Source organism: Python bivittatus, unplaced genomic scaffold, assembly GCF_059951505.1.
Source record: "Python bivittatus isolate LINGU-HERP-01145 unplaced genomic scaffold, Pbiv_v1 ctg000670_np1212, whole genome shotgun sequence".
NCBI lineage: Eukaryota > Metazoa > Chordata > Lepidosauria > Squamata > Pythonidae > Python > Python bivittatus.
The window spans coordinates 11016181-11028652 of NW_028277094.1; the positions used below are offsets into that span (position 1 = coordinate 11016181).

At 45.4% G+C, this 12472-nt stretch overlaps 1 protein-coding gene across 4 annotated transcripts in view; it reads left to right on the forward strand.

Moving 5' to 3' along the window:
• Nucleotides 1-11867, forward strand: part of ARHGEF6 (Rac/Cdc42 guanine nucleotide exchange factor 6) — a 37186-nt gene extending 25319 nt beyond the window's left edge. For 3 of the 4 annotated variants that reach the window (XM_007428850.4, XM_088151485.1, XM_025167040.2), the window contains 8 exons: nucleotides 207-346; nucleotides 1013-1138; nucleotides 3662-3682; nucleotides 4837-4930; nucleotides 6434-6523; nucleotides 8252-8351; nucleotides 9251-9305; nucleotides 9861-11867. In XM_007428850.4, the coding sequence (XP_007428912.1) occupies nucleotides 207-346; nucleotides 1013-1138; nucleotides 3662-3682; nucleotides 4837-4930; nucleotides 6434-6523; nucleotides 8252-8351; nucleotides 9251-9305; nucleotides 9861-10001 (767 nt within the window). In that variant the 3' untranslated portion in view covers nucleotides 10002-11867. The remainder of the gene's footprint in view (nucleotides 1-206; nucleotides 347-1012; nucleotides 1139-3661; nucleotides 3683-4836; nucleotides 4931-6433; nucleotides 6524-8251; nucleotides 8352-9250; nucleotides 9306-9860) is intronic. The other variant, XR_015798063.1, reaches the window with a different exon arrangement.
• The last annotated feature ends 605 nt before the right edge of the window (nucleotides 11868-12472 follow it).

Here is a 12472-nt window from a genome sequence, read left to right on the forward strand (position 1 = left end):
ATTCGGAGAATTTCTATAGGCCATGAGAGCTGGGAATTCAGGGAAATGAAAGCTAAACCATCTGGAAGTTACCAGATGGGTGAAGGGTGGCCTCATTCCTGGAAGCCACCCCTATTTGTGATCAGCACTAACTCACTTTGCCATTCTTTCTGTCACGATCTGAACCATTCTTTAATCAAGTAATCTGGTTTGTATTCATCTCATAGGGGGCATGGGAGACCGGATCACAGTACACTGCAGTAGCAGCCAAGATTTGCATGAATGGCTTGACCACCTACAAAGGTTGACAAGAGGAACAACTTTCAGTGGTACCCTTTCCAAAACCCAATCTTGGGGTTCCCATTCTGTAAGTACCACCCTAATAAAAGCTGAGATTCCAAACAAACTTGGAAACTTCTCTCTTACAGGTCATGCCTGCGGGCCCCAAACCTACCTTGACCCTGATCTTAGGGGACAGTGGGAGAAAAAATGGTCTTCCACTCTTTTCTAGGCCTTCAAATGTTGGGTTCCTCAATCCCACTTCATTTTTGATGTTTTCATTCATTGCCAGCACATATTAGTTGAAGTTTTTTTTAATCTGTAGATCTTGTACTGATGCTTTTTAGTGCTTGTTTTGTCTGCCTCAAGAATACTTGTAGTCGCTTGGAAAAAAAGGATTTTAGTAGTATAGTAAATAAATATCCTGCTTTCCCTCTTTCCTCTCTTTCAAGGGGGTGGGCCATCTCTCTAGGACTGGGGCCACAACTCACTCCTCTCCAGCTGGAAGGCTCCAAGTCCTCCTGTTTCCCTTCCAAACCTTATTTTGAGGGAAAAAATAGAATGTTTGCACTGCCCCAAATTAGTCATTTTGTGGTGGCTTGATCCAAAGGTGCTGGGAAGTCACAAATGGGGTTTTACAGAGCTGCATGCAATCCATGAGCTGAATGTGAGGTGATTTACTTGTCACTTTGAGGAGCTTTGAGGTGATTGGGCAGGTTGGAAACAAGAAACTCAGTGAGCTGTTCTTTATCAGACTTTCAGTTCTATTGGACAAGTCCATGGCCCACTGGAACCACCCCAGATCCTCAAACCTTGGACCTTGAGTTGCCTCCGCCCTGCACCTCCTCTCAGGCCCTCAGTGGCCCTCAGCTACAAAGAGGTAATGCCATGTAGCCTTTGTGTGTGTGTGTGTGTGTGTGTGTGTGTGTGTGTCTGTTGGCTTTGCTTATGACAATTTGATATCATGGTCCTTAATGCTGTGACAGCACATTCCAGGTTCAGCTGCAGGGTTGCACGTGGGTAGAAATGTGGCCATGGAGAGCCACCAAGTTCCCACAGAGGTTGGTGGAGTTTAGGAAGTTGGAACTCCGCTTGCAAGCTTTGGAACTCCCTGCCAGAGGAGCCATGTTTACTCCACTGTTGTGGTCCTTCTCTCAGCAGCCAAAGACATAACTCATTTAGAAATAAATTGTGCAGATTGGTTGGCAAATTAATTGTCAGTCTTGTCTTGCTTAATTGATACACTTAAGAATGAAGTCTTAGCTTGTTTGCTTGGTAAGTTTGGAAGCTTTAGTGATCGTTTTGTTATTTCATGTTTTATTTTCTGGGGAGAAAGAGGTTAGAAATTAAATAAAGATTCGTTTCCAATCCAGAGTTGTATTTTTAGGGAAGGAAGCTTTTCAAACACACTGCTCATTCCCAACCCCTTCCAAGCTTCCTTTTCAGTCCATCAAAGCTGCAATTTTGTCTAAATCTGAACCTCCAATTTCAAATCGGCATCTTCTGAACTTCTTTTTTTTAATCCCACAGAAGCTGCGATTCTTATCCATCAAAACCCTTTTTTAATTGTGCTTCAGGAAGCCGGATTAATTATAGGGGCAGTGTAATCTTCTCTTCCACTTAATTGTCATAAATCCGTGTGCTGTCAAAATATAACCCTATGCAAATTTAGGCCCACAGGAAACGGGGGTGAGAAGTTATTTGCATCAATGAGGAAACTTGTATCACACACCTAGAACTCGGTGATTTTAAACAAAATCACCTTCAATCCTTTGTACCCATTTTTTTTTCATGACTCACTCTCTGCACAATTCAAGCCAGGGTGAGATTTGCTCATCACACAGAGTCCTTGTACCACGAGTTTGGCATCTGCTTCCACCTGTTGCTTATCACAGGAGGGGAAAATACTCCACTCCCCCCAGCATTTCCTACACATTGTCAGACTCAAACATTTTAGCTCTGGTCCTCCTTGGGGGTTTTGAGATGAAGGCCGCGTGGTACCAGCAGAGTTGATCCATGTACAATGGATCTGGCCACACACAAACACACACACACACTTCAGGTGCTTTTCAAAGAGTTATCATGGTGTGGCTATCCCAACTTATTCACAGAGATCCCGTTGGCACAACATACTTAACCAGTCAGCGGCTAACCCAGTCAGGTTTGCTTAGTGGTGTTTCCAGCAGCACACAGTCACACTATCCCAGTTAAAAGTCAACATTTGGAGAAGGCAAACACCCTGCCTACTTTCCTCTGGAGGTGCCTACTAGCCTTCAGTCCTTGAGGCAGAAGATTATGAAGGAGCAAGACAGCATTTCTTCCCTAGCCCCCAGGGATGTCCAGGGATCAAAAAAGTCAAGATGGGAGCCACAACTCTGAGATCAAAGTCCTGCCCCCTTTTTTTTATCTGCATCATAATGTTGGTTAATTAAGGAATGAATTGGGCAATGTGATAAAAACAGCCTTAATCAATATCTAAGGATGCTCCAGAACTGCTCTGTTCCATGGGACATAATGTTGTTGATGATTTTTGCAGGAAGATTGTATTTCTCTTCCTTCCTCTTCAGCAAAAATGTGGACATGGTGCAGTCACCCTTCCCTTAAAGTCAGACCCTTGGGTCTGAGCTTTTCTTGGTCCTTTTTGTGAAAAGAATCCTTAAAAATCAGACCCCTGGCCATTTGTCAGTACTGTTAATCAAACAAAGGCAGCAATTCCAAAGAAAGCTGAAATAACAATAGCCTAAAAATATCATTGAAAGGATCTCTGATATCCTTAGAAACTGGAAAATCCAATTGGCTTGGCTTGGCCTGACTGCCTAAAAGGAAGAGGCCTGGTGAACTGATTTAAGGAGAACCATAATTTTGGTTCTACTTCTCAAGAAGATCTGCTCTGTAGAAACCGCCCATCTAAATGTGAAGAATTGGAACGCGTGGAGGTCAGCCTCTGAAATACATTTTAAATGTTAGGCAGGATTGTGATAAGAGAAGAGACCTTCCCAGAAGGATCCTGGAGGGCAATTACAAATCTGATATTGGAGGTCCCAGCCCACTGCTCCCCGTAAGAATCCATGTGGGTAAGGGAGGTTCTGATAATCAATGTGGGAAAACTTTGATGAGCTAGCTAACCTTTCCATGAAAATGCAAGGCCTCTTCTGTTATGATGAGCAAGCAGGAGGAATTGGTGCCCTTGGACAGGGGACCCCAACCCGTTGCCCCACACAGAGGTACAGCTAGAAGATTCCTCTTCAGGGCTCAGAAGCAAGAAGAGTAGGAACCCTGAATATAATATGATTTACTTTATTAGCAACATCATAGTTTTGAAGTATATCTTTAAGGCAGTAGTTTGATGGCAATGTTCATCTTTTCATGCTCACCCTTTCTTTCTTTACATGCTCGTTCCCAGCGGATGTCCTACATCTTAAAGGTAAGGCCAGAAACCTCTCCATGACTTGTCCCATTGCAACATATTTATGTGTTTTAATGAACAAATAGGGTTTTCCCCAAGTGACAAGTTTCTGCCCTGGGTTTGAGGTCATATTTTCCCAAAGCTAATCTCACTGCTGTTTGTTTCTGCAGTCTGGCTCCGTGCACGTTTACTTAGAAGTAGACCGCACTGAGCCTATCTCCTGAGCGCACGTGCAACGGAGATGCCCTTTAGTGTGTCTCTGGCTCAGGGTTTATTTATTCGGTCAACAGATTACACTTGTATATCACCAAACCTGAAACAATTCACAGTGGTTCATAGGTCGCATTCTGTAAAGGAATTTAGAGCTGATCTTGAAGAAAGTAGGAGTGAGCCATTGAAGGGGGAAAAGACAGAACAAGGAGAGACGAGAGATTACAAAGTCCAGAAATGGAAGGAAGTGTGAGAAAGAAACTCAAAATAAGCCCCCTTGATCTTGTTTACCATAAGTTGGTACATAGAGAAACTGGGCCAGGCTTTCAAGATCCTATAATTCCACCATACTATAAAGAGCATTCCTAGAATTTCTGCACTGTCCCTTTCTTGACCTGACTTTTGAAGCCTGTACCAGTTTCTTTCTGTCCCATTTTATACTACACAATATCAAGGCAGGGTTACTTTGAGTTTCCTTCTCATGCATCTTTCTATCTCAGGACCATGTACAGTAATCTTTTGTCCAAGACGCTCCTTAATGGCTCACTTGTAAGGTCAACTCTAAATTCCTTCACACATATTTACTTGCTAGATCTTCCATGCTGGAATTCAAGGCACAACATTTATGGGACAGTCTGTCACCCAGTCAGGAATCACCCACGACCTTTCATTAAGAAGATACTACATCCCTACTCTTTCTTCAAAGGTAGTTGGGCCCATGGCTATGAAGAGGGATTGGGGAACACACCATTTCTGGCTTCCAGATTAGCCAAATCTGCCTTGTGTCACGTGTCTAAACATGTCACCTATCCATACCACTGCTCAGTCGTTGGATATTTACTCTGCAGACTCATAAATATTTGAGCTCACTCCTCAGTTAATCAACTAAAGCTTAGATGCATCATGAGTGGAGGTTTCTTCAGCCAGGACATAACCCTAATGGGGTTGTTCTGCCTGTACAGGATTCCAGCAAGAGCCCCAAGACGATGAAAAAGTTCCTTCCCAAAAGGAAAACAGAGAGGAAAGCATCTGATGAGGAGTTTGTCATTAGAAAAAGTAGGTTGGCTGTGTGCTTTGTTGCTGTAATGGTTTTTTCTTTTCTTTTAATTATGCTGTAAGGTAGAAGACTCTGCTCTTTATCCATTGGCTAAAAATAAAATGGCACTTCCAGACAGTTTTATGAACTTGTACGCTAAAGGAGGAAGGGAAAGACTGTCTTCCAGGAAACGCATCCCTGAATAGTTAGTTTAGTTTAGTTTCTAAATCATGAAAATTAGTATTTCCAATCAATCTTCCATTAGTCGGGCCCCACCTCAAGTACTGGATCCAATTTAAGATTATACAAATTGCAGTGGAAGAGATGCCTAAAAGGGCAAGGAGAAGGAATGGGAGAAGTTCTACAGGGAGGTGTTGAGGGAATTGAGTCTGTTTAGCTCAAGAAAAGACAGCTGAAGGGAGATGCAATAGCCCTCTTCAAGTGTCACACAGAAAAAGGACAGATCTTGTTCTCAGTTGTCCCTGAAGGCAAGACACAGAAGTTGCAGATACAAATCTGAGTGGAAAATTAGGAGAAACATCCAAACTATTTAAGCAGCGAGACAGCAGAACCAGTGACCCAGCTTGATAAAGGGTTCTCCTTCCTTGGATGTATTCAGGACAATCATCTGTGAAGGATGCTTTTGTTTGGAATTCTGCATCAAGCAAGGGATGACTGGATGGCCATGATGGCCTTTTGCAGTTTTATGATTCGAATAAAAGTCATTAGAAGGAGACAGAGGATAGACTTAAAACAACAAATAAATAAAGCAAGCACTGAAAATGTGAGACCCCTTCATGACTCATCGGCTTATTATCCTGGAAGCTTTTGTGGATCAGATGCCGCTTCATCAAAGGTCTCGCCTATGCTCTTGCGAAAGGAATACGATGCCTGTGGCGGGGAAAGGAAAGAGGACACTAGAATGAATGATGAGACATAGTGAGCGTTATCAATAGGTAATGACCATTCCCCAGTCAATAATTAATCAGTGGCTGATTGCCTCACAATAGATGTGTTCGGCTTGAAGGACTCAAAACCAGGCTAATAAGGGTGCTTCATTGGCAAAAAGGCGAGGCATTCAAGTTAGTCAACTTCAGTGCCAATCAGAAGCCCCTTCTGGACTTTTCTCAGGAGACGGAAAAAAATGAAACTATGATTTATGGATTTGACGATTAGTTAAAATAATAGGTTATACCAGATATGTATGTTAAGATGCAGTTTTAGAGTAAGAGGTTACTATATGATTGATCTATATCTGCTGCGTAAGAAGTCGGAAGTCATTCTTTCTGTAATTTTTCCTCTCTTCCTTTTTCTTTCCTTTCCATCACTTTTGTATTCTTTCTTTCTTTCTAACTCTCTTCTTCTCTACTTCCCTCTTTGATTATTAGTCCTTGTTTGCTTTTTATAACTTAATAAAGTGCTTATTAAAAAGAAAAAAGGGAAAAAAAGACAAAGTGAGCTCAGCCCAACTGATGCTCCAGCCAAAATCCAGGGTCTGGTCCTGACACGCGTTTGCTTCACAGGCACGGCTGCTTTGGAAGAAGATGCTCAGATCCTCAAGGTGATTGAGGCGTATTGCGCGGGGGCCAGTTTTCAGCAGAACGTCACTTCAGGTCAGTGGATTGAAGCCAAACCAGGTGGTTCACAGGGGCTTGAGATATGGTTGATCTCTTGGGCCGGGTCAGACGTAGGGGGCCCTCAGGACACCTGCCTGGCGTTCTCTGAAATGGGGGGAAGCTGTGATTTGTTTTACCACTTTTTAAAAAGACCGTAAACCGCCACGTGCACAAACACATCTCGTTTGAAGAAGGAGCAGGGGTCGCACCCCACAGAACGAAGAAAGCTCAACTGGGTTTAATGGGGTGGATACCCACCACCGGGCGTCTAGCTTTTTATTGCAGTCTTCCCACGCTGGAGACCTTCAAATGGGGTGCATCACAACCCAGAAGGAAGGGCACATCTGGAAGATGCCACGTTAGGAACAAAGTTGGTCTTATTGACCTTACGCACCTGGCAGAAGCCACCATATCATGTGATTATTGTACAAATGATGCCATAGGTTTCAGGGGCTCGATGCGTTGCCTCCTTTGCCCCACGACACCACGGGTTGCGGGATGACATTTCCCCCCCAACCCCAAGGATGCCTGAATGAATAAATAAGCCTGCCATTTCCTCTTCCGTTGCTTGGAAGAAGTTCTGCAGGATTCAGACAGGCGCGGCGACCCGAAACCAAGAATCGGGAGCCAGACTGACTTTCTGAGGCCCCGGGCCTTTGCTCTGATGCGTTTACGGTGCTCCTTCTTTGCCTGTTAAACTCAGATGCTGCATTTATATTGTCTCTGAATTTGCAGCTTTCTTACATAGAGCCATCCTGCTTAGCAACTCAAGCAATGTTTCTCAACCTTGGGGACTTTAAGATGCGTGGACTTCAACTCCCAGAATTCCCCAGCCAGCATGGCTGGCTGGGGAATTCTGGGAGTTGAAGTCCACGCATCTTAAAGTCCCCAAGGTTGAGAAACACTGCTTGTGACTATCCCAGCCTTTCTAAGACCTTGGAGACGGGAGCAAAACATCCTTCCTCGTTCATTCTGTCTCCCACTTTCTCCTCGCTGGACCCTTGATGGAAAGTTCATTTTTTTCTCACTCAAGTTAGTATCCCGGGAAAGAGGAATCCTTTTCCCCAGTTGAATGAAAAGCATCCATCCATCTGCTCATTTCCAACACTAAGCCAAGCACGAGTTGCAGCAACTGCTTCCTCCTCTCTGAAAAAAATAGGGGGGGGAGAAAGAAGCCTTGCGCGGATGAGTCAAAACCCAGCCTCCGAAATAAGCTGACTTTTAAAATAGCAAGATGAAGGTAAAGGAAATCAAAAAGTTGCAACGAGATGCTGCTGCTTCCGTTCTTTCTACTCTCCCAGCCCACTGAGATGCTAATCTCCGAAGACACCGTCACTTTGGGTACGAAGCGCCGGGTGATTTTATCTCCGAATCTGCTGCGTATTTCAGAAAAAGCGGCTGCCTGGGTGGCTTTTTTGTTTTTGAGTGTCTTTTTTTTCTCGCATCTTCTGAAGCAATGAATGGAAACACCGTCTCTTATCAGTGGGGTTGAGGTGGCAACAATAAATCAGTGCATTTGGGGGCAGTGGGAGGTGGCGGATGGTTTTTGTTTGTGTGAAGCGCTGCCGGACTGATTCGGTCTTAGCTCAGCCTCCGTGAGTGGTGGCGGATCCCGGGCCTCCGCCTCAAGGAGGGAAGGAAAGGTCCATCTCAGGCTGAGCTGGACCAGCGTCGTGGTTCTCGTGTGCACCAAACGAAGCCCCCATTGTCCACTCTCGTCCTCAGGTTCCCGCAAAGATTCTGTCCCCCAGGTCCTGCTTCCAGAAGAAGAGAAAATAATCATTGAGGAGGTGCGGAGCAACGGGCAGACCGTGGCAGAGGAGAAGTGAGTGGGAGCCGGGGGCCGGCTGGGGGTCAAGCCCTGCTGTGGCCTGCAGAGAAGCTGCAGCAAAACGTCCTGGGTGAAATACTGGCCTCCATGCAACGTCTCCATGCGGCGTTGGCTTTTCTTGGAGGACATTCCTTCCTCGTGTTGACTCTCCTGCTGATGACCCAGCCAGGAACACCAGCATCTTGCAGATGGTTCTAGAAAGCCTTCTAGGGCAGAGGTGACCCACCTCTACGTGTCCCTTGCAGGGGAAGAAGGGGGCGCAGTAGGCACAACGGTGTCACATGTAGGCAAGATTGTGTCACCCGTGTAGGTGCAAATGGGGTGTCCCCCACCCCCACCCCGGCTTTGCTCTGTTTGTTGGTGAACAGCACATTTTGACCCATTTGCAGATTGGCAGGAAATTGGGCCGCCCAGTTTTGCCAATGGTGCTCCCCAGTTGGGGGGGCCGGTCAGATTGGGCGAGGCTTAGGAGCCCTTATCTGAGGTCCTTCAGGGCCACAGCCAGCACCCAAAGAGTTTTGTGACTATAAACAAATTGTAGTTGAGGAAAACAAGACTCCCATGAGTCATCTTTTTATTCAAACCATTCCTTTCTTTTCTTTTCTTTTGCCTTTATTGCAGTATTTTTATTATGCCCAGAAACCAGTGTTCTTAAGCAGTTTGCTAGGAAAGCTGAAAACCATGAAATGAAAACATAAACCTAAAATCAAATTTTGCCCTTTATAAATTTAGCCTTTAAAAATTAAAAGAGTAGATCACAGTAGTACGACGTTCTAAAAATTAAAAAGGTTTAAAAAAAAATCAGATTTCAACCCTGGGAAAATGAAGTAAATGTTCTATGCCTGGTGCTGATGGATTTTTTGCCCTTTTCTACTGTCTTTCTTATTTTCTAGGAGTCTTGTGGATACTGTCTATGCACTAAAAGATGAGGTCAAGGAACTGAAGCAGGTAATCCATAATCATTGCCTGATGCTAGGCCGCATTTAAAAGCGGTTTTTCAAAAGCCCAGGTTGCAGTTGGGGGCTCCATAACCCAGATTTCCCAGTGAGTTTAAAAAAAAAAAAAGGTTTCTAGTCCTCATGGCAGCAACAACCAGCTGGAAAATGTGCCCTCAATTATTGTTGCATGAGGGAAACAGCCTGGGGCCTGGCTTGGATGCAAATTCTTATTCAGCCATGGATGTCATTTGAGGATTTGGCTGCTTCTGACCCTGATCTACCTTGCAAGGGTGTTGAGAAGCTTAAAAAGTCAGGAAGTGCCATCGTACGTTCTTTGCAGAGAGGGCAGGATAGCAGTTTCATCAATTAAGCCACCAGGAGCTGAGTGGAGATGGTTAGCCCATCGAGGTCCGTGGTTTTGGTTTGCAGAAGGAAAGTCGGAGACTTTCAATGAATTTAATTATTCGATGAATTTAATTATTCAATGAATTCAATTAACAACGAAGTGTTAACACCCCCCCCCCCCATTGCCCCCATTTTTCTCCGCCTCTCTTCCGTGCTGCAGGAGAACAAACGGATGAAGCAATGTTTGGAAGAGGAGCTGAAGTCCAGGAAGGATTTAGAAAAATTGGTCCGGAGGTTATTAAAGCAAACAGATGAATGTCTCCGAGAAGAAACGGGCCGTCGTTCCTCGGTGCTGGCGTGATCCCTTCTCCCCACCCGGGGTGGTTGGCAGCCCCATCGCAGCATTCCCAGAAAATGGGCTGAGTTTTCTTGTTCCCTGGCTGTTTCGTTGCGGGGGGGGGGATGTTTTGCTGCTTCTGTTCTGTTCTTGTTGCAGAGAGAGACAGAGGAAAAGAACTGCCGTGGCTCTGGCCAACCTTCGAAAAGCCCGTGTTGCATGCTGCTAATTGCCAGCAAACGTTTGCTCCAAAGCGGCCGCTTGGGCCCCTTCTGAGTCACAGAAACCCGCCTGCCACTTCTGATACCTCACCACGTCTTCTTCTTCTAGGAATACGCCCTTGGCAAGTGATCGGTGCCCACTCAGAGTGAAGATTGCTGAGTGCGAGACTTTTCGAGAAAGTGTGGAAAGAGAACGCGCATGGCCCTTTCCCCTCTCTTTTCGTTTTAATGCATGTTACTTAATTTATTGGGGGGGAGGGAAAAACAAGCACGGTTCCTTGAATTGCCACCAAGTTAAAAGCCAAGCGATGATTTGCACTTCTTTTTTCAGGTAATCAGGAAAACAAAGAGTGAGGTTTTCCCCATTGTTGCCCTGCAGTAATTCCCCTCCGTGGCCTTTCTAGAGATGACGTTATGCAAAGGGTCTCAGAGCCGGATGGATGTAATTCCTCCGGGAGCCTGCTCTGGACTCGCAGCTTTCGGCTCATGGCAAATTAGCATGGATCCCTCAGTGCTGTCCCCAAGCATTATGCACATGTACAGTCACAGATTCCCATGGTTTTATGTTTAATTAAGGTTGCCCGGGTTAGCTGGTTAAGCCTTGTTAGCAGAGGTAGCTGAGAAGAACCGGACCTGCCTTTTTAGCCCTTTCCCTTTCCTGAAAAGCAGAATTTCTGTACTAAGAAGGCACCTGTGTGTGCCATCCCCTTCAAAAATCACAAAGCAAACTTTCCCCAGGAATATTTGAGTTTACATCAGGGAAAACTAGGGAGGCATTGCTTCGTATGCACCTCGTTTATTGACTGATGCCTGCTCGTCAGCTGACCGCCTGTTTTAAACCTTTTCACTCAAAAGGACATCTGCAGGGGACAGAGACGGTTGCGCAAAGCTTGATTAATGCTGGAAGAGTTTCTTTTTCTTTTTTTTAATGTCGGAGGATAGGTTCCGTTACGACGGAGAAAGCAAATGCTTCAGGTGTTCACCTTTGGGTCAGGAAGACAGCGCAAACTGAATTATCACTTTTCCCTCTTAGATAATCAGGGATGATGGATGGTTCAGCCTGGGTTGTTAAGAAGAGACCTTTGTCTGTGTACCAAATGAAAATACTAAGTTAATGGTCACAAGATGCAGACCAACCCGCTTTGCCTACAATAAGTGGGCCTTGCGTGCTCTGTCGCTCTGAGGTTGGAGCTGCCTCGTAGTTCCTACGGACAGGTAGAATTATTTTTTGACAGAGCCCAAGAGCAAGGGTGGAATTTGCTCAAGGAAGCCCTGTTGAAGATAACGTTTGTGTTCCAGCTGTCAGCTGCTGGAGAGAAGAGACGCAACCGCATTGTGTAAGGCAAAGCTCTCCTGCTGCAACAGCAGATGCGTTTTGACGCAGCAGAAAAGGACAAGGACAAGGATAAAGCTGAAATGCACAGAGAGACAAACACACGCAAACTCTTGTGTTGGGAGAGTTCACGTGGAAGCTTATTGCACAGAGACAGAGTGGAAAGGGTCTCCTAGAACATCACACTGAAGTCTGCAGCTCCCCAACTTCTTTCATGGATGATCTATCTGGAGTTGGCCTTTTCCTGGTCACAAAACGTCTACGGTTTGCCCTTTTCTACCCACCTGGATTCACCTTGCCAGAGAGCAAAAGCAGGCAGAAAACTGAAAAAGAGAACTTAACAGCGGTTTCTCAGGCTGTGAGATCCTATTTTCCCTGCTAGCTTTGCAGCTAAAATGAAGGAACGTGCACACCAGTGAACGCAAACGCTAGCTTCATGTTCTGTCCTACCCTCCCTTGTAGGCCTTCTTTAAAAAAGGAGAGTATGATAGGTTTTCCGGTTCAGTTGCATCTTATAAAGGAACTTCTTTAAAGTGTACAAACGATCTAGACAATTGGGGGGAGGGTTGGGGTTGAGGGATGTCTTGGTGGCGTTGCAGGTACTAGCCACACAGCACTGAGCATTGCCAGCTTCTGAGACAGACCTGGTGGCACCTCTCTCTAAACCTTCCTAAATTCAGTGGTGGACAGGAAGAGGCATGTCTGAACTGAATGCAGAGATGATCTTCTGGGACATCCTGGATGATCCCTGGGATCTTCAATTATTTCTGTGCTTCCTTACTAACCGCCAGGTGCTTCCAAGGACTTGGATCGATGTGTGCTAAGCAGTTCCAAAACTCTGTCTGGAGCATGCGCGTGGGTGGTTTGAAATATCCACAGATCCATCTCTCTTCAACTTTGAGGAGGCCCCAAGCAACTCCAACATGGCAGGAGGAAGAACG